General features: G+C 34.3%; 1 protein-coding gene across 2 annotated transcripts in view; it reads left to right on the top strand.

Annotated features, from left to right (window-relative positions):
• The window catches only part of ttc33 (tetratricopeptide repeat domain 33), a 37,443-nt gene extending 15,290 nt beyond the window's left edge, over positions 1-22,153 (top strand). For both annotated transcript variants that reach the window (XM_056458085.1, XM_056458084.1), the window contains exons 3-5: positions 859-940; positions 11,304-11,435; positions 20,374-22,153. In XM_056458085.1, coding sequence (XP_056314060.1) covers positions 859-940; positions 11,304-11,435; positions 20,374-20,742 — 583 coding nt within the window. In that variant the 3' untranslated portion in view covers positions 20,743-22,153. The remainder of the gene's footprint in view (positions 1-858; positions 941-11,303; positions 11,436-20,373) is intronic.
• The last annotated feature ends 672 nt before the right edge of the window (positions 22,154-22,825 follow it).

Raw genomic sequence — 22,825 nt, 5'->3', positions numbered from 1 at the left:
AAATGTGTTGAACAAAATCTTCTCTCTGTTAAACAGAAATTGGTAAAAAAAAAACAAATTAACAGGGGGCTAATAATTCTGACTTTATATATGTATAAATGTATATATATATATATATGTGTGTGTGTGTATATATATATATATATATATATATATATATATATATATATATATATATATATATATATATATATATATATATATATATGTGTGTGTGTATATATATATATATATATATATATATATATACACACATATGAAAAAAAAAACAACATGAAAAAAGACGTCAAATATTGTCAGTTTAAGGGGTAGTTCACCAAAAAATGAAAAATGCTTTTTATTTACACACTCTTAGACCATCCAAGATGTAGTCCACCTATCAGCCCCTCCCCCTTTCTTTAGTGAAACATTAAAGATGATTTTAAGTTGAAACTTGGTACTAAGTGATTCATAAAAGGCCAAAGGCTTCCAGCACTTTTAGGGTCAAAAAGAAAAGAATATATATTTACTGGTGTCACATGAAGTGAAAATGATAATTATTTGCATTATTATTAGCTGCACAGTTTAACAGATTAACTTTTTGTTTGAGTTTTACTAAAATAGATACCATTTTATTTTCCATTTATTATAACAGATTTAAGCATGGTCTGTAGCTACACTGCATGAGCTTTAATTGCAGATTGATTTCAGGGTTTAAATGAATGAAGTGACCTGCTGCTTGCAGAGATTAGATGCATCAAGTAGGCAAGGTACATGTGTTTATGTGTTTTCTGTGTGTGAATTTGAACACACTGTAGTTCTTATGTGCAGTGTTGATCTTTTAAATGATTTGTTTTTCTGCATGTGTGCTTGCTGTAGGAACTGGGAGGCATTGAAGAAGTGGGACGAGGCAGTTCAGCTCACACCAGAGGATGCCGTGTTGTATGAGATGAAGTCCCAGGTGAAAACAGAAAGTCATTTTAGTTCACAGTGTTAAATTGATGTTAATGTAAGTGGCGAATCTGCAATGGTGGAGTATCCTGCAGATGTAGAGACACGCAGCTGTTGTGCTGACACATACTTTTCCTCTCCTCTGCCTTTCTCACTGACTGCTATTTTCATTTCCTCCTCCTCAAGTTTCACTCTGCAAACTCACTCCTTATCTGTGGCTTTTTAACAGAACATTTTGACATTAGGGTTTTTTTCCCCTTCTCCTTTCATCCAGTTGTGTGCCGGTACCGCACAAACTGTATCTCGCAGACTGAACACTATGGACATACTGTACCTCTCCTTCACTCTAGATGGAATTATTAATCCTTGAGAACACAGCAGATTTCAAATAGCAGTCCTGAGAATGATGCCTGCATCAGCATAAATTAACAGTGCCATTTAGCAGATGCTTTCCTTTGTGTTAATGTAGGGAATGCCCCACTGGGTTTAATTCTCTTGCTCAAGAGCACAGTGGTGATCGAAAAGGGGTTATTGCAGAATGTCTTTAATCCAGCAGTTCATGAGTCACATTTACTTGGAATTAGAGCTGAAGTCCTTATATACAGTTGAAGTCAGAATTATTAACTCCCCTTTGATTTTTGTTTTCTTTTTTAAATATTTCCCAAATGATGTTTAACAGAGCAAGGAAATGTTCACAGTATTTTATTTTCTAGATAAAGTCTTTTTTGTTTTATTTCGGATAGAACAAAAGCAGTTTTAAATTTTAAGGCCATTTTAGGGTCAAAATTATTAGCCCTTTAAGCTATATATTTTTTCGATAGTCTACAGAACAAACCATCATTATACAATAAGTTGCCTAATTACTCTAACCTGCCCAGTTAACCTAATTAACCTAGTTAAGCCTTTAAATGTCACTTTGGGTTGTATAGAAGTGTCTTAAAAAATATTAAGTCAAATATTATTTGCTGTCATCATGGCAAAGATAAAATAAATCAGTTATTAGAAATGAGTTATTAAAACTATTATGTTTAGAATTGTTGAAATAAATCTCTCCGTTAAACAGAAATTGGGAAAAAAAATAAATAAACAGGGGGGCTAAAAATTTAGGGGGGCTAATAATTCTGACTTCAACTTTATATGTAGCCACCTGTCTACCAATTGCCTATTTGTGAAAATGTATGTCCTGCACAATTAAATGTTATAAACAGGCTGTAGTGAAGGAAAATATTTTAATTTAAGTGCATATACATACATGTATACAAGGTTTAACTTAAGTTAACTCATCAGTTTAAATTTATGAAATGAACTTTATCTACACAGAAGGCTTGTTAAATGCAAGTGTCCGCTTAACAATCTGCCAGGTTAACAGATATATTCATATGCATACATAATCTGATCTGTAATTCTTTAAATATGTAAAGGAATATGTGATCTTTCTCAATGTTATTATTTTTTTAAATGACTAATGTGTAGTTTAAAGGATATAAAGTAAAACAAAATTACACATGATTTGAGATTTTTAGGTCATCAAATGAATCTTGTAAATATGCCTGATAAAAGTAGGCAAACTATTGTTTTGCTCTATTACAATTTAGTAGCTGTATTTAAATAGACAGTTCATGCAACAAAAAAAGTACTATTTTTCTGCTGAACACAAAAGAAAACATTTTGAAGAATGTTGGAAACTGGTAACCATTAACATCCATTCTAGGAAAATGAATTCTATGGAAGTCAGTGGTTACTAGTTTTTAACATTTTTCAAAATGTCTTTCTTTGTGTTCAAAAGAAGATTGAAAGAACAACAAAAAAAAAAAGATTTGTGACAAGTGAATGTTAAGTAAATGATGACATGTTTTTTGAATGCACCAAAGATTTCTTAAGAAGTCATTATAATATATGCTTCATTTTTTTGTTCAGAAATAGCTAAATGTAGCAGGCACATATAGAAAAAAATACAAATGAAATATGTTGCATTACCTTTAGATTTTTACCTTCTATAACTTTTACCTTCTATATACCTTCTATAATTGTTACATTTAGAACAATTATAGGCAAACTTTATATTTGTCTACAAAGCCATTTTAAATTGTAACATATTCAGAAAACAAGTCTACTAATGAATAGACATTTTGAAAGACAAACACAATCATTTAAAAGATCAAGACTGCACATAAAAATTATGGTGTGTTCAAATCCACACTCAGAAAACACACATAAACGCATGTACCATGCCTTGATACATCTAATTTCTGAAACATATTTTGTGTAATATGATGTGTTGCATTTGCCTCCCTCTCTGAATGTTGTTTAAAGTAATGCCACAACAAACTCGGATAGTGGGTTGTTTCAGGAAAAATCAACATTATAGATCACATTAATATGTTTGCAACTAGTAATGAATAGTAAACCTGTTTTACGATAATGAATGACAGTTTTAAGACCCTGTAATGTACAGGGGAAATAAAAGCAGTTTGACGACCCTCTAGGCAGCATTTAGCATTGACGAGCTGAAGCAGTATTTTTAAACTGTGACATTGTACACGCACTGTAGAAATGTGTTCACTGTTCTAGGATATATATTGCACATTTAAGAATATATTTAAGATATGCTGATCCAATATACTCATATAACATTGTTAAAACTAAAGCAAATTACACTATATTGGGCATTTAAGGAGAACGAGGTGACTGATTAGTTTCAATATAGCTTCCAGTTTGGCAGTTTGGCCAGTCTCTGATCTCCCTACTAAGACTGGGAAAATGTTACCTGTCACTTGTCATTTTTTTTGTAGTTAGCTTTCAATGGTTTAAGTTGAGCTTTTTAATTAATGAAATATCCTAAATTTAGCTTTTTTTTATTAGAAAACTTAAATATACAAATTGTAACTCAAACTTATAGTTTACCATATATGTAAAAGTGTAAGTGACATTTATTTTAATTCTTTTTTTTTTTTTTTTTTTTTTACATATAAATGAGTTGGAAATTTAAATAAGATTTTTAGCTAATAGTCAATTGAGCTTAGAAGTCAATGGCTTCCAGCACTTTGAAAGTCCCCCCAACAATGTAAATAAAATGAAAACCTTTGCAGGAAAAGCAAAAGTAATACCCATGATTTTGATGACTTTGATGATTCATTGAGGTCTTAAGTAGCGAAATGCTGTCAATGTAAGAAAGTAAACATTAGTTTCATCATTATTACCTGTAATCCACACAACCTCAGTGCTGTGGTCCAAGTTGAAGTCATGCTTCACAAACAACTCATTCTTCTGAACCTTTTTTTTTTTTTGGACCGGATGAACCAGTTTAGAAGATTGATTGGACCTTTCTCAGTTTAAGCCAGCATAGAATAATAAATTACTCAATCTAAACTCACTCTGGACATGCCCAACAGTCTCCCATGCTGGAAATGAAGCAATACACTAGCATGTATGATCCTGTGATACTGAGTTTGCAGGCTCATTCAACTCTTCAGTTCTACAGCAATCACAAGTGTCTGCTTTTGTACAAATCAACTCCTACCAGTATGTATTTTTATTCTTACACGCTCAAAACATTTACATAATCCTCACAGACAATCACTGTTAAATGTTGGAATTATTGTAGATCATTTTATTGTTATCATGGCAGAGTTATCAAAGCAGTGGAAGTTTCTGGGTTTGATAAGCCAAAGATGCCTATTCATTTCAATCTGCAGATGTCTTTTTATCTCCTTTATTTTCCAACCCATTCAGTCATCTTACCTTTAATATCCTGTCTTTTTTCATGCTCATATGTCCATTGTCGACTCCCATGATCTCATCTCGGTTTTAGTTTAGACAGTCAAGATAAGAGTCTGCTGTAAGAATCTGACATTTGACAGATAATTAAAAAAGGGTTTCCAGGTGGCTTTGAAGCCAGAAATGCTATCAGAAAGATTGTGTCTTAATCTCTCTAAATGTAATGTGCTTGAGAATTCAGAAAGCCAGGCTTTCTGAACCCACGAAGTGATTCAGACCAACCAAAAACAGTGATTGCTGGATCAGGGACGAGGTCACAAGAACAAGCCTTAGAGTAGAATCTGAAAATTTCACTCCAAAACTGAAAAAGATTTGGGCATGACCAAAAAAGATGTCCCAAGGAGCCCTTCGCAGAATCACATGTGTTACAGTTAGAGGAGATGGAGGGGTAGAATTTGTTAAGCTTAACCCTAGAATAATGAAGACAATGTACTACTTTTTATTGGATTAGTTGGTGTCCTGAGTTAATAAAACATGCATTTATGACCTAGATAGACTTTATCCAGTCCTCATTGGGAATCTAAATACCCAAATCTTTCTCCCAGGAGTCTATCAAATACAAGGTAGATAAGTCAAACTGACCAGTAAAAACATCTTTAAAGTAGGAAATCAAATTAGAGGCGTCAGGAGAGGCAGAAAGTAATTGACCCTTCACTAAGCCCCGCCCTCCTCCTTAGTTACTGTTGCTATGCCTGTCAAGCTTTCGTGCCTAGCACGGATTTTACAATGTGTATGCGCCGTTGTCAGACATTGCCCAGGAATATAATGTCATTTTTGGAGAACAGGTGAGATATCCGAGAAAGCCAGACAAAAAAGGACTGCAGCATGCCTTATAGGGGTATATTCACGACATAATAGGCAACCGATTAGAGAATAATTCAATCAAAATTGAAGCTAGCTTAGCCTCATACGCTGACCATTCAACAGCTTAGCTCATGCTCAGCAAGAGAGGTGAAATTTAAAAATAATCTAATAATAACAAATTAAACCGTGATTTCTCTATTTTTAGCCAAAAAGCCTGATAGATTAATTGCTGTGCAATGAAAAATAGCGTTTTTATACTGAGGAGGAAACACACAGTGCTTCTACATAATTCATTTATAGAAAGAACAGCCAGAAAGGGGAAACTGATGGATTTGTGCTGAATAGTAGCATCATTGACCCATAACAATGTACAGTAAGTTACCTATTACTGTCCGTATGTTTGTGTGCTCTATAAATTAATGAAAAACAGCTGCTGGTAAAGTATATAGATCGCAAGTGCTCAGATTGTGATCACATCTCTGTTTTGTTCTGTTGATTTGTAATTTCAAATATTCGGAGCTTGAAATAGATGGAAATATGAAGATCAGTAAAGTTAGCAACAGATTCGCAGATTCGTATTTTTCGGATCAATAACTCATGTCATTATGACCTATTCGCTATTAGTATGACTAACGTTACTATGGCGAAGGCTTTAACGGAGCATTGCTCATAATATCGAGCGAAGAAAAAGACAGCTGTGAAACATAACCTGCTTTGTATTTTTGTTGGAAACTACAAACAGTTTAGATCTGTTTAGGGTAAGAGGTGTGAGTTATTGTTGTCGGTCTATCACTGAATGTGTCAGGAATATCAAACAAAACCAACTTAACTCCGCTCCTTTAGCACCCCTCACACAGCTTGATCCACGCTGGCATTTCTCCTCTTGGGTTTTTGGTTTTGAAAAGGGAAAAATTCCACCATACTGTCCAAACTTTTAGGATACCGGGTATCAGATTTGCACAATATGCACAACGCTTTGGTCTGTTTCCCTCACTCGAAAGCTTGACAGAGCCCCTGCGTGTAGCTACGGTTGCTAAGCCACAATTAGTGGATGGCGGTTTTTGGGTGTGGCTTAGCGAAGGGTCAATTAAAATATATCATGTTCATCTGCTAATAGTTCAGTGGGAGATGGATGTACGAACATAGTTTCTCAGCTGTAGATATCTAAAAAAGTGTAGAATTTCTGTTTCAGCCGAGGGAATGTAGCAAATTTTCCATCCATATACAAGTCTCTTACAGTGATCATTCCTTTACTGGATCAAATCTAAAATGTGGAGTCAATGAGTGAAGGCTTAAAGACGTGGTTAAAAGCAAAAGGGGCGGACAATGTGGTAGATGGCAACTTAAATGCTTTCGGACCTGACACCATATTTTGAGAGAGCTGCTAAGTATGAAGTTTGTGTTGACCACTTTTATGGGTGGTGCAGGCGCCGTGAAAAGCAGAGAGAAAAGAGAGCAATTTGTAACACTCTGTTTGAAGGTGAGCCAAGATGGAATGTCACCTCCAGATTTCTGATGATCATTTTTATTCATTTGACTAATGTGTTTGGAAGTGGATTTCACTCTCAACAGTTATGTAACCCTGTAGAGTAGTTTTTTTTTACTTGTCTATTTAGATGTGTGACTGTTTTAGACTAGAAATTCATAATTTCTTTGCTGTATATATGCAGTGTAAACGAGCATTTCTGAAGAATTAAATTCAGTTGCATCACCTGAATGTTGAAGTTGTCCGAATTTGCTGAATGACAAATTCTTGGTCATGTCTTTATGAGAATGTTTGTGTACGTGCGCGCACACACAAACACACTTTTTAAACTTTGTGTAGTTGCCTCCAACTACACTTGGTCTGTAATTCTGTTTTTGTCTTACTCCTCCCTGTACTTCCTCTTTTTTGTTTTGGTTTTTCAAACTATTATTGCATAGTTTTTAAAACTATTCTTTCATTGCTCTTCTTCTTATCTTTAGAAAAGTGTCTAGTCTTTGATGTCTGTGTCTGTTGCAGTGTTATTTTTCATGGCACAGATAAGTATGTGTGAAATGACAAGTTGGAATATTTGCACCTTTCAAATGATTGATTTCCTGATTACATTTTCCATCAAAGCAAAAGCGGCCTCATCAAGCACTCTCATTCTGAGGTCTAACAATGTATGTGGGTGTGAACTAAAAAAACAAGATAAAACCGTAATCAAATAGTATATGTGAAATACAAAGTACATCTGGAAATCATTTTTTTCCCCTAAAAAGGCGGAAGTTAATAGAAAGTGGCAAAAAAACTTAAGATAAGTCACAAAGCCATTAGAACAGTGTTGTTTTGCAGACGAATGTTCTTGCATGATCCCAAATGTTTTAAAGAATGTTAAATTCCAGAGAAATAAGGGATAATCATTGACTTGACATGCACTGAAGCATTTCAATGAATTTAATGCACACCCTCGAGCCAATAACAGTCAAGAATTTTAACAGACCACAGATTAAGTAATTTTAATTTTTAACAATTTTATTAGACTGCACAGAGCAATATTATAACAGAACCCTAAAATGTATTTAGTATGATAAAACAGCACTGCTTCTTCCCCATGTGACCATGAACGGAACAACCGGAAGTGGTTGATTGTGGCATAATAAAAGCTCTGCTGTTTGCAATTGTTTAAGCAAATTGATTTTGCTCTGATGACTTTATGCCTTACTTTGATTCACAACCATAAAAAGTTTTTAATATTGAGTACTAACTAGTTCATGCTAGTTCATGTAAGGCCCATGATTCCACGCTCAGCCTCATCAAAGCTGATAGTTCTTGTTGTTAGTTCTGGCAGTTCTAGGTAGACATAATCATAACTCTTGTGTTTTGTCATTTTAATAAAATTACAATGTTAAAAGTCAATGTCAGGTAATTAGATTTCAATTTATTTCAATAAAGCTATTAAACTGTGAAAATTAAAAATGGTCAAAATGACCGCATCAGTAGTTCTAGTGTCAATAGTGAAATCCGTAATAACAAATACTCTGCTTTCATTCGTGAAAGTAAAATGGAGTTATCCAGCATGTCAAAGGCTGCACTAAGATCAAGAAGAATCATAATTGATAGGCTGCCAGCGCCTCCAGCAAGGAGCAGACCATTTGATAGGCAGCCAGTGTCTGCAGCAAGGAGCAGATCATTTGTGACCTTCACTAAAACATTTCAATGAACAGGCACAACTGATTCAATTGATTGAAAAGATTTGACTCAAAAGAACAAGCTGTTCATAAATCTTAATTCTCTGATAAATTTGCTGTAATGAAGGTGCAATATATCAGCATTTACATTAAGGCTGTTTCTGTTGAAATTTGCTAAAGCCAATTTGGAGAGGTTCAAACAGATTATTAATTGTGAGATGTGTGCAGTTGTTGCAGAGGTAATTATTATTTTTATTATTAATTATTAACTATTGGTTATTAGCTTGCTTATTTGCAGTTTATTATCATCCTTTATAATCTTTTACAAACTCAACTTCTGCAACAATTGCCTTACTAACTAATAAGAAGTAAATTGTGAGTTCATCAGGTCAAAAGTAAACAACACAGTAAAGTTTTATATATATATATATATATATATATATATATATATATATATATATATATATATATATATATATATATATATATATATATATATATATATATATATATATGGCATATTTCTTTGATCATAATATGTTGCTCTCAAGGTTGGCATTACCTTTAAATTCATTTGCTCTTGTACTGTACACATAATGTACAGTTTTTGCTTTTATTTATATTGATTTACACCTGCTCTAAGAGCTTCCTGCCAATATGAAATTGTCTAGTCAGTCCATTTTAATTGAAATAAAAAAAAAGTCCCTGGAACGTACGTAATGTTATTATGACTTCCGAACTTCTGAGTGGGAATTTCCCAGAAGTACTTGAGCACATCGGTCAATGCTGGTCGCAATTACAAGATCTGGCTGTCCTTGTTTTGCCCCTCTTATAAACCAAAGCAGTGACCTTTCCCTGGCTGGATGATTGTATGAGGAGAGTCACCTGAATACACTGAGAAGGGAATGATTGAGTGTCTCTCATTAGTATTTTGATCGTATCGGAGCAGTTGGCCAGCGCTGGTCTTTTAGAGTTTGCATAAAGTTTATTTTCCACACCTGTTCGGGTAGCGATGCTCATCTCAACTTGTGAATTTAACATTTCTCACAAGCAAACCTGCTGGCGAAATTACAGTCTAGCTTTGTCCTTCAACTGCTGTTACTCCGGCAACACCTTCATTGTATAAAGCTGCTATTTACTTTAATTATTATGCTGACCCGACTTTAAAGGCTTTAAAGTAAATAAAGCGCCATAATGGAAACGTCTGGGATGCTTGAACTGTGTCCACGTAGTGCAGTGTTCGCTCCCTCAATGTCATCATGTTGTTTTGCTCTTATGACCCGAGTGGATACTACTTTGCGATAACACTTTATTGTTGTTTAAAATAAAATGTCATATAAATGACCTCAACTTGGGAGTAAATACAGTATGAACAGAGTTGCTCAATTTGTAGGTCAAACTTGAAGGCTCATTAACCATGTGTTACTTCAAGAATACTGATTATTTGAAGAGGCGTTTTCTGTTTGTTCTTCTGTACTGAATAAGTCACACCACGTCATATCTTTACAGGGTCAGTTCAGGCCAAAATGAAAATTCTGTCATTAATTTCTCACCCTACTGTTATTCCAAAACCACGACAAGTTCATTTATCTAACAGTTTTGAAGACGGTTTTAATAAAATCTAAGCGATTAGACCAAAACTCTGATGCTTTAAAATGTTATTTTATATTTTAAAAATGTAGTGGTTTAGTCTATTTATTGATTATTTATTTATTTATTTATTTATTTATTTATTTATTTATTTATTTATTTATTTATTTATTTATTTATTTATTTATTTATTTATTTATCGCCTCTTTTAGGAAATCTGGAATCAGTTTTTTATTGTTATGCAGATGACAACCAGCTCTATTTGTCTTCCTAGTCATATTCTATTCTCCCTCTTCTCCTTAGGGCTCTTTAGAATCAATAAAACCTTGGAGTTCTCAGTTTTCTTCAGTTAAATAGTAAGACTGAGGACTGTACTAAATGCAATCTGGCAAAACCAAGTTTATTATAGTTTATATATTTAAGTTTATTGATATTGTTTATAAATTTGCTGTACATTTCAGTTTAAATAAAAAAAAATTCCATTAATGGTTTTGTTAGTGTTATTTTAGTTTTATATATTTATAATTAGCTTTAGTTCATTTTATTTCCATTTTAAGTAATTCAAGTTCTGTAGAGTTCACACACCATGCCAAGTGTAAACCAAAGCAAATTTAGTGTTCGAACGGCTTAACACTTGTGCAAACCTCTAAGTAATAGGAACAAAATAGTTGTTTAAACAAACAAAACAGTACAAATGCAATGAATACAAATATTAATTTCAAACCATTCTTCTTATTAAGACCATATTTTATATGTTGTAAACCTTGTCTAGTTTACATTTTTGCAAATAAAGAAAGGTTAGAAGTTAGAAGAAAAATATTTCTGCTTAAGCCTGAGGATCAACTATGCTTGATATTTTTATTTGAACCATTTAAGGGTTATTTAAACTTTAAATATTTTTAAAAGTTTAATACTGCTTTTCCCTGTAAATATTTGTCAAGTGTATGATTTTTGGTGTATTAGTCACACTTTACCACTGTGTATGAATATTCCTAGGAAAGAACTGAAAACAAACCTGGATCTCTAACCTTTTGATATGTAATCCTTAGGTGTTGATCACCCTTGGAGAGGTGTTTCTGGCAGTACAGTCTGCAGAGATGGCCACCAGACTCCGCCCCATCTGGTGGGAGGCATGGCAAACCCTGGGCCGCGCTCAGCTAAGTCTTGGAGAAGTGGAACTAGTAAGTAAATTTGATGTAGTGTGCAAATCATAAGTAAATGGTTAAATCCACATCACCAGCTCCTATTATATCATTCATGGAACATAAAATAACAAAATTAACAGTAATTTTGTACCATATAATAAAAGTAATATTATATAAATAGGTTCTAATGTAATGTTCTCAATTTTTTAGCAGCACTTGTGTTCCTAATTAAAAAGAAAATTATAGTGTATTTTTATACATGTAATGGGATATTTTGGTAATTAAGTCACTGTAAAAACCTTAGAAAAGCAAAATGACACTTATGTGAATTACAGCAATGTTTTTTTCTAAAATAACTGTGTGCTGTCTACATATTTAGGATGGTGTTTTGACAAAATATTATACATAGGCCAGTAAGAATGAACTAAAACCTTGAGAATGTGAAAAAATTGCTTTCAGTATTTGGTTTCCTATAATAAGTGTGCTCTCTGTGTGCAAAAATCAAGTTATTGGGAGAAACTCATATTCAAGTTGATATGCAGTATTTGCTACAGCCTTTTAATAAGACATTTATTTAATGTTGTTTACTTTTTAGACCATAGAGCAACATAGGTCATTGTCCAGCAAATCTCAAACCTAAAATCAACTCAATTCAATCGAAATTAACTCAAAACTGGTAAAGTGGAAATGGATTTCATAACATAAGCCAATAAAATGATACTTTTTTTGGGCATCTCACTCGATGAAAATCTGTGAAACTAAACTGTTAAATATTTTTGTATTGCACATTAATATGCAACTGTAAGAAAAAAAGATGAGGACGTCTTGAGGAAAAAATACTTTTTATTCCAGAATAGTAGTAACAAAGTGGAGAGCACTTCAGATTCAGTGTAGTTGGAATGAATCCTCATCATCCTCCATTTAAAGATTTTATACCAGAGGTGCCCAAACTTAGTCCTGGAGGGCCGGTGTCCAGGCACAAGTTTAGTTCCAACCCCAATCAGACACACCTGGCCTAGCTAATAAAGCTCTTACTAGGCTTTAAAGAAACATCCTTGCAGGTGTGTTGAGGCAAAATGGAGCTAAAATCTGCAGGACACCGGCCTCCCGGCACAGAGTTTGGACAGTTTTATACTGTTTCTTCCCGCTTAACATGTTAATAAGGTTTCGCTTTGAATGTAAATTAAGGATAGCAATTCCAGACCTTTCGGTAGACCCGCTCATATGTTAATAAGGTTTCACTTTAAATGTAAATTGAGAATAACAATAAAAGGGATACTCTTCTGTTCTCCAGATCTTTGGTAGACTTTCAAGTGGGAACACCAACTGTTATGGTAAATGAGGTTAAACAGAATTCCTTTTGGTCAGCAGATGGTTCGTGATGTCTCACTGTCACTCCCATTCTACAAGAAGTGAATTATCACTCCAAAGGCTTTATTTAAATACTTAAATACTTCACTTGAGGAACTCTCCTCTCTGTGATTATTAAGCTCTTTGAAACTTATGAACACTTATGAAATTAAGTTGAAGTTGGGTCGAGGCAAACTAATTTCTTACACAACACAGTGTAAATATAGGTGCATTTGAGCATTGTTTTTTTTTTATTCAATTGTATTTCTATATTGGTCCATGAGTTCCAATTAGGTCTGTCTCACTCTTGTCCCTGAATATTTTTTTTCACGGTTGTAAATCCAACCGAAATGGTCACACCTAAATCAGCTGTATGAACAGCCGGCCTTGGGAGTCAATTTATTAGCTGATGAACTCTTTCCACACACCAAAGCATCTTTTCCATCATCTCCCAGCCGCCATCCCTCCATGTTATGGTGCTCGTGTCCTTGCCAGGCAGTCAAAAGGTGAATGATTAGTCTTCTGCCATTTATCCTTCAGTCACGTCAGGTGTCATTGGGATGAAGTGTGTAGTTCAGTACATCCAGACCCAGAAGCATGGAAGATTACTTGAGGAGGAACAGCGCCACACCTTACATGCCCCAACCTGTGTGTGATTGAGTGCATTAGACAGACAAGCATAATGAAAGAAAACCTTGCAGATCCTGCAGTTCTCCGACTAGTGACTACTTGTGTCTATTGTAATCGAAACACTCATTGCACACACCGAGCTTGACATCCTGGCTTGACTTTGACTAAATACTTTACTATTTTGGGCTGAGCATGCCATGTCAAGTCACTTACCAAAGAGAATAATAACCTAAGGATGCGAGTGGAATGTTGAGATTAATGTTTATGTATTTTTTTCAGACGGTTTTGTATGATCATGGGACACGTTTAGAACTGCTGCTTTTATAATTGACTTTTTGATAAGTCTCGCCTAAAACATTTTCACAGGTTGAGCTAAGATTTTGCTGAAATTGTTTAAAACTATGGAAAACCTAGCTTCTGATTATCTTTTTTAAATAACTGAAATTCTTTTCCCTCTTTTTATTTCCTTAAATTCATTGCACTTACTCTTCAGAATTTTTTCAAGCTTCATCAGTGTTCATCATGTAACGTAAACTCAACGTAATTTCTGCATTATTAATTATGATGATATTTATATACTCTATAGTGTAGTTCAGTATATCAAAGTTAATGTGTTGTTGAAAGGTTTGGAAATGTGCTGATAATTTGTAATCTCTTTTAAATGAGGTCTGTGTTTTTGTTTAGTTTCCCCTCGAATCTGATTCATAGTATCCACTGCTTTTAATCATGTTATTGTGTAATTGATGTAATGTAAATGTTATCGTGTGCGGTTCGTTCCATCCTAAATAAGATTATTATCCTAATAACTGTATCACATAATGAGCACATTTTACTGAAACATCATGCTGTTCCTGGAAAACTCCATTTCCAGTGGAACATTCTGCAAAATTTGAGCAAAAGTGAAGTTTTTTCACAACATAATTATGTTTATTTTAAGCAATAATGCAGTTGTTTTTATTTATTTATTTATTAAAAAAAACTTTTTAAATCTCTATACATTCACGTTTAGAGGAAGGTGCAAGAGCATTTAATGAGTTCTGGAGGGGTTTAAGTTGAATAATTCTTCATTATCTGCACTTGCTATTAGAAATTTTCCAGGATCTTTTTTGTAGTCCTAATCACAAGATTGTTATTTGCTGTTTGCATGTTTTTCTCACACTGCTTTCAAAATATATCAGGTATCAGGTTTAATCTTGCTTATTACTTGAGGGTGTTTATTAAAAATAAATGTATTGAAGATATTAGGCTAGTATATAGTGAATTTTGAATAAAGTGTTGCATCTCATTTACTGACTTTGTTTACATTTAGAACAGTTGTTATGGTTATGGTTGTTTCTCCAATGACCCTGGAACGGCGCAGCGCGATTGCAAACCGTTCTCGGCCCGGTTAGACAACCCTGCTAAACTGTGCCGACAGATTCTGTGTGTTGACGTCGCGGCTCTGTTGCTAAGCTACCACAGCTGGCTCAGCGGAAGTAAACTACACTACACGTTATATAAAAAAACTAAACAATACAGATAGAGCAGTCTCTGGCAGAGAAGGGAATCACTGGCCCACCACATTCTTATGAACAAATTTTATTTATTAAAGTTAATATTACATTGACTTGATTATAATCAACCATATATAATATAATTATTAATTTTATACATGGCTAGCTTAATTGTATACATTCACCATGCTATCTTGTTGTAGTAACAAGAAAAATTAAGCTGTGGGAACGAAAAAATTAAGTTTAAGACCATTTAGGTTGTGGTAACAAGTAAAATATAAGTTGCGGTAACTAGGCGGTGTGTAGCAGCTGTTGAACGTGCATTCACTACAGAGATATTAGGGCTCCGGCAACTGTCACTCATAGCAGTTGCTATGGTTACTACTAATGTTTGGGGGAAGTGCATTTATTTCAGTGATCAAAACCAAAGCTAATAGATAAATCATTAGCCAAAAAGGTGCATCGGCTAATGCTAAAGCCAGTATGTGAGGAAGGAGCCCAGAGGCCGCTTTGTTTTAATGGAAGTCAATGAAGGAGAGGCGTCGCTACATAAAATAAAAAGCTTTTGTGCGGAAATAACTTGTCATTTAATAAATTGAAAGCCTGTTCACTAATTTTCAACATGTTTTTCACTAAACAACATATGGTGAATCAGATGTATATTTTACTCTAATAAAAATTTACTTTTTTAAGACAAGGCATCAGCTAGGTCTGTGAACGCTGATCTGTGACTTTAATGCCACATGATTGGCTGAGGTGCCTCATGGAATCCATGTTAACCGTTACACTTTTCTGAACATTGAGTAATACCAAAGACTATAGAATATACAAGACGTGTCACTTGTATAGTTTTGAATGGGGAAAAGTGTAACATTTGATATGGCGAATGAAGCCCCCCTTCTAATACAGGAGCCAAATTATTGATCACTATAGACTGACCATTCTTTGGGGGAGGGGCTTGCACCAGAGTCCAATCTGAGTTTTTGCAGATCATTCAAACGTTTAGAAATGAATCTAAATAGACAGTTGTTGATTAATTTTATTGATGCTTCCTAATATAAAATTGAATCCTGAACTTGGCAAGCAATTTTAGAGAATTTGATGTTTCCCCATTCAGACAGAATGCCCGAGCATACTACCTGAGAGATGTTTCAAAGATCTCCATAAAGTGACTTTGGTAATGCACAGATTTGAAAACAGACCTCCTCGAAAATCTCTGTCAAAACTGACCTACCTGTGAATTTCAACAAATTTAAAGGGCACATAGTTTACCTCTTTTTTATGATTTAATATTAATATTATGGTTCTTCTGAGTGTGCCAGTTTAGGTTCAGTTTAAAACACAATTCAGATTTTTTTATTATAATGTGTTAAAAAGTCTCATGTTGGGGGCGTGTCCACAGTTCGCTGATTTATGGGTGTGTTGCTTCACATGTAGATTAGTTTCGGCTTCCCGCCAACGTAACAAGGGGGCAGGGCCATGAGCTCACTCGCTCTGCGTTTGCAACAGAGTCTGACAGGCAGGCTGCGAGAACGAGCTGGAGTGAGAGGATCACCATTCAGTCGTACATGTACGACTCTGACACAGACCAAGCAGAGAATACAAAATCATTTGTGTCTTTGTACAGTTTTACAGCCAACTGTGTGCTAGTTTCAAGTGCCGAGCTTGTACACAGAAACTAATAACCACGTACACTGAATTAACTTTGACTGAGGCACCGGATGCGCCGCTCGAAGCCGCGACACGGCACACCAGACACTCTCTGTAGCGCGGCAGAAACATGTGTACCAAATCGTCGCGCCACGCATTTTTGAATTCTAAACATAGGTTTCTGCAGCGGTCCACGGCGCCCAGCCGTCGACTTGAGTGTACCCTGATAGAAACCTATGTTTAGAATTCTAAAACGCATGCTAGTTAAGATCACAGGGAGCTTCTGGGATCGCAAGAAATGCAAACGGCTGAAGTATAAGGTAGACTCGATGAGAAATACACATGTTTGCAAACCTACCAAAAAAAAAAGCACTGAGTGTGCTTATATTACCCAAATATGACAGTCTATACACCATACATGCACATATGGCTGTCCAAACAGCTTGAAAAGTAGATTTTTTACCATAGGTGCCCTTTAATACACACCCTGTAACAGGCCATGGAATAAATTAAAATGGCTAATTCTGACTGTGGTGCTATTGTTATAGATGCATGTATATGTCATTTAACCTTGTTGTGTGGACAAAAACCCTCTCGTAGGATTCAGCACTTTTGAGTTGATTGTGTTAGTCACTAACAGTGGTGCAGGGGCCAATAAATCTGTAGCATGACTTCAGCACAACTGTTGAAGTCATCTCTGTTTAATCAATCAGGACCCGGAGGAGAAAAGGTCTTCTGAAACCATCACATGGCTTTATTCCTCATTAAAGCTAGCTTTTTGACAAGGGCTGGATTCCTAGTTTCAGGCTCACACTAGCTCTGATATTCCCCTTTCTCAGACTGATACGTGATTTAGTGTTTCTGCTGAAGGAGTCGATCATTACTTTGTAGATTGTTGAGTCAGTAGGGCAATTATAAAGGTAAAATGCACCACTAAATCCTATTTCTGAAGTCATTGTTTTCCTAGGGGATAAAGAGAGTGTAAATATTGTTTTTTCTTTGTCTTTCATGCCGTCGTCCCCTGGGTAACATGAGCATGGTGACTGATTCACAGCAGGAGCTTTAGAGCTCATACAGAAGTAAATGAACATGTGTTATTGCAGTTCTCCATAGACCGAACGACCTCTTCAGTGCTGAAGCAGCTGTAATACTGTTTGCACATTGAAAGTCTTTTTTTTTTTAGCTCTGTGACAATCATTTTATTATTGAGTGTATAATACATCTGTGACACATCTCGCACATGTAGTAGTTCAGAGAAGAATGTGTTGATGTTGCATTCTTAACATTGTGGCTTGCAGCTGCTTTTATTGTATGGAAGCATGAATGTTTTGATTTGTTAAGGCTTATCATCAGTCCATATTTAGTTTTATTAGGGTGAAACCACATGCCTGTTTCCTTTTAACTTTTTTTCTTGAAGTGTGTTTTGGGGATGAAACGGGAAATTACTTACTTGTGTAATTTGCGTTGTTTTAGTGGATTTTCATTAGTTCCAATGGGCTTCAGAGGTTTGTTTTTATCTTCAAAACAAGCAAGGAGCTCATTTGGTTTGTATGAGGAACAAACATCTGTTCATGTTCAATTTGGAGCGTACAGTATGTGCTCTCATTAAATGCATGCTGTATTTCAGTAAAACAGTGGAGAAGACCATTTGCATTCTGTTTGTCATTGCCTTTGGTCGTTTCAGTAGCCACAGGCAGATTTTTTCGTCTGACCTTATTGCATTTAAATGCATTTGTGGGAGTTTCCGTTTGATACAGAATTTATTGAAGAGTATTTAAATGAATCATCCAAGGTGATGTATTGAAATTTGCGATATCTACACCAAATACTCACACACTCACACTACACACACGTTTTTGTGCCTGTCTTAGATTAGACTCAATTTATCAATTTATGAGCTTTGCTTGTCTGTGATCTCATTTGCATCTGAAGATCACTCGCTAAACTTTCCACTCCCTTCAGTGGTTTTATAGGATTACACTCCTGCGTCATGTTTCAAACTTCTGGCCCATATTGTTTAAATTGATTTAAAAGCAGGAAATAATTTTATTGCATCTTAATTGGTCTCCTTGAGATTGCAGGAGGATTAGAAAGATTCAATTAAACCTTTTCAAAGTTATGTGTGTTTAATTTTGTTAGTGGAGGTGTCAGGGCAGATCAGGATTTATTTATTTTAATTATTTTTTTTTTATTCGGCAAATGTATCTGTGGAAACTTAACTTTGTTTTAAAAATAGGTTTATTGTACTATTATAAATATAGAAATAAAATTTCTATAGATTTCTATCTAAAAATTTTCTATTGTATTATAAAAAATACATATTTTTAACCTAGTTGCTATATAATTCACACTACTGTTCACATTTAAGATCAGAATTTTATGAAAACTAATAACTTTCTTCAGTAAGGATATTTTACATTTTAAAAAATTGCCATTGAATGTATTTAATGAGTTCTTTTGAGGAATCCTGAATGTTTTTTTAATTACTTCCACAAAATTGAATCATTATTAATGTTAAGCTGTAATCAGTGTTATTAATAATAAGAGATATTTTTTTTCAGAAAAGATCATGTTACAATGTTTCACTGACATCTGAATGACCATGTGTCCCTGAAGACTTTCTGTTAAAATAATTAATGTATGTAAAATCATTTTAAATTACAGATAAAAAAATAAATAAAACATAAATTACATTTGTAGTGATATTTAAATAAATAATGTTTATTTAAAATCAGCTTGAACCGGAAGTTGCTGCAGACCTATATCAGTATGATGTATTTCCAATTGAAATGAAATACTGAGTAGTGGGAGGAGTTTCTATTTTGCGCTTTTCTGATCTTTTACTCACTCAACAGTTGGAGGGGCATGTCTAAGCATATTTCACCCAAGCTGTAGTGAGTGAAAGCAAATGGTCGGATTTTGATTAAACGATTACCAAAACAAACAGTTTTGTTTTTCAGTGGATTAACCTGCATGGATTAATCGTTCACATTACAATGTATAATCTACACTAGCAAAATAAATAATGTTCATTTGGATTTCATGTAGACTTTAAAATTATAGTTGTATTTTTATATACAGTTGAAGTCAGAATTATTAGCCACCCTTTGATTTAATAATTTTTTTCTTCTTTTTTTAAATATTTGCCAAATGAAGTTTAACAGAGCGAGGAAATTTTCACAGTATGTCTGATAATATTTTTTCTTCTGGAGAAAGTCTTATTTGTTTTATTTCAAATAGAATAAAAGCAGTTGTCATTTTTTCTTTAAAAACATTTAAGGTCAAAATTATTAGCCCCTTTAAGCTAATTTATTTCTATAGTCTACAGAACAAACCATTGTTATACAATAACTTGCCTAATTACACTAACCTGCCTAGTTAACTTAATTAACCTAGTTAAGCCTTTAAATGTCACTTTAAGCTGTATAGAAGTGTGTTGAAAAATATTTAGTCAAATATATTTTACTGTCATCATGACAAATATAAAATAAATCAGTTATTAGAAATGAGTTGTTAAAACTATTATGTTTAGAAATGTGTTGAAAAAAAAAATCTTCTCTCCGTTAAACAGAAATTGAGGAAAAAAATAAACCGGGGGGCTAATAATTCTGACTTCAACAATATATAAGACATACCATAAATGGGAGCATATCATATTTATTTTTCAAAGATTTTTTACAAACCCCACCCCTTTTGAATCTACAGTAGTCAACATTTGCGGATCACAACTTTCATCTTGTCTTAATACAATTATGAAAAACTTTTTGATCCATTTCAATGTTGACTACTGTATTTGCATCCAGTTTCCGCTTTTTGAACATGTTTACTATTCCCTACGTGTTTTGTTCCAGGCTGTACGGTCTTTCCAAGTGGCGCTGCACCTGCATCCGTCTGAGCGTCCTCTCTGGGAGGAAGACCTTGACTGGGCTTTAAAGCTCCGGGAGAACCAGCGATCTCTCCGTGAAAAAGCGTCCCAGGAAGAAGAAGCCCGAAGGCTCCTTGCGGAAGCTCCCGAGTTAAAAGGCGATTATGATTTTGAAAGCGATGAAGTGATTCAGGCTTGCTCCGCCATGGCTGATAGGCAGAAGCAATATGAGGACTTGAAGAAAAAGGCTGTAGTTGTGGATGCACACGGGGAGGCCAAAGAGATGCTTGTTGAGGAGGACGACAATCCAACTTCCTCCTCACAGAGTGCTTTAATCAAAGCACGAGGACTCTAAGGGAAATGGAGGCTGTTTGTGTGTCTCCTCTTGTATATTATCACATATGTATGATTTATTTAAATGGAAAGTTCTCCCAAAAATGAAAACATACTCACCCTCTCAAGTGGATCCTACTGTAACCATTATGAGTTTTCTTTTGAAGAGATGAGATATTTTGAAGAATGCCTTTTCATAGTTGGAAAAACAGATACTATGGAGGTCAATGGCTGGACAGTAGTTAACATTCGAAGTGATTAAAAAAAGTTTTTCAAAATTGTCCTTGGACAGGAATGGGTGCCATTCAATAGTTTTAAGACAACTTTGGTGAAAGGTAGTGATCCACTTCAAATGTTGACTACTGTATATCAAAATATCAATTTATCAAAATATAATTTAAATGACTGGCTTCCTTGCGTTTAATGAAGTTATTATTCCTAGTAAATTTGTATAGTACACTGAAAAAATGATGTCTGCAAAATGTATATGGGTTATAATGGGTATAATGTTCAACTTAATTTGTTTGTATAAATTCAGCCCAAATAAATTGTTTACAACTGCTACACTTAAAAATAATTCGTAAATCCAAGGAATCGCCTTTGAATATTTTTTTCAGTGTAAGCACCAGATTCTCAAAAGAATGTCAGATTCATTGATATCATTTTCATTTGTCTAAAGGGATATAAACTCATTTCTTTTACTGAAGCATTTTGTGGTTATTTTTTGTTTTGTTTTGATGGTGCTAATCATTGATTTTTTTAAGTTACCAAAATAGCAAAGCAATCTCTTCTTAATGTTAATCTTGAATAGAAATACTATCTATACCAATCTGCTTTGTCTGTCCCCATCATGTGAGATGTGTGTTCTGTAGGAATTTACTAAAATTAAAAATCTGGGTTGAGACGTGAATGGTGGATGTGCTTGGCCAAAAATTGGAAATGCGAATTAATATTGATTTATTGTTTTTAAAAAATAATATAGATTTTACTAATTGAAATCAATAACTTAATGACTGTGACACAAAATGTGACCTGAACAATACAGTGGCCACAATTATTAGAATAGAGTTTTAAAATAGAGCATATTTTAGACTTTATTTTAATTGAATTGGTCTTTGCTGTATACAAAGTCCTCATTATGCATTATAATTAGATTTAGATCGCTTTGCTTACTAAAAACAAGCTAGGCCTATTTCACTGCAAGTGTCACACAATCATGTTCCTTCACAGAAGTAGCCAAATTACTTGTGTAATCATTGTCAGGCGCGGGAAGCGTTAGTGTTGAAGTTCTCAGGAAATATATTGACACTGTGCCAGAGAGATGCTGTAATTGCTGACATTGGTGGACATATCAAATGCTACTGGTAAAAATGAAAAAAAAAAAAAAACTGGTATGACTCACTTCCTTTGATATTTGTTGTGCTCAGTCAAAGCATCCATCTGCATGTTTTATTAACATTATAAAATGAAATCATGTTTTGGAGGCAATAGAAGTCAATATCTTCTTATCTTTGAGGTATTCTAATAACATCCACCACTGTATAAATAATCATTAACCCCAATAATTTTCATAATTTTTGGAAGCTGAAAATTCAGTGCATCCCTGTTGGTCTCACTTTTGACAGGGTGAATCTGCAGAGCTTGGGGGAAGTGCATGATGCACACACTTTCTCCGTTACCGATTTACAGAGTTTTGGTGTTTAGTTAGTGATACTAAGAAATTAAGTTGCTGTAAGAGAATGATGTTATCCATTCACTTTTATTTATCCAAAAGGCATAGTGGGAAATAGCCTTATAATGTGCTTTATTATAATATTGTTTTGTTTTTTGTTTTATTTTCAACAATGCTAGTTGCGCGAATGATAGTTAATGATTGGGGATGTTTTCATCCACTCTGGGATAATTTTGAGTCTTAACTTGGCTAAAACTTTTTCTGTGTTTCAGCTAGCAGAATGATTTTAAGTGACAAATCTTATTTTGACACATATTTTAAGAGAATGAATCTGGGCAAATTTTCTACCCTTTTGTTGTGTCCACTGAATTAAACTGCTGTAAAAATGCATGAAATAAATATTTTTTCCAAATGTTTTCAACCTCTTTCTTAA

The sequence above is a fragment of the Danio aesculapii genome, chromosome 5 (genome assembly GCF_903798145.1).
Source record: "Danio aesculapii chromosome 5, fDanAes4.1, whole genome shotgun sequence".
Taxonomy (NCBI): Eukaryota; Metazoa; Chordata; class Actinopteri; order Cypriniformes; family Danionidae; genus Danio; species Danio aesculapii.
Note: the sequence above shows the minus strand (reverse complement) of the source record. Positions and strands in the feature narration are given on the sequence as shown.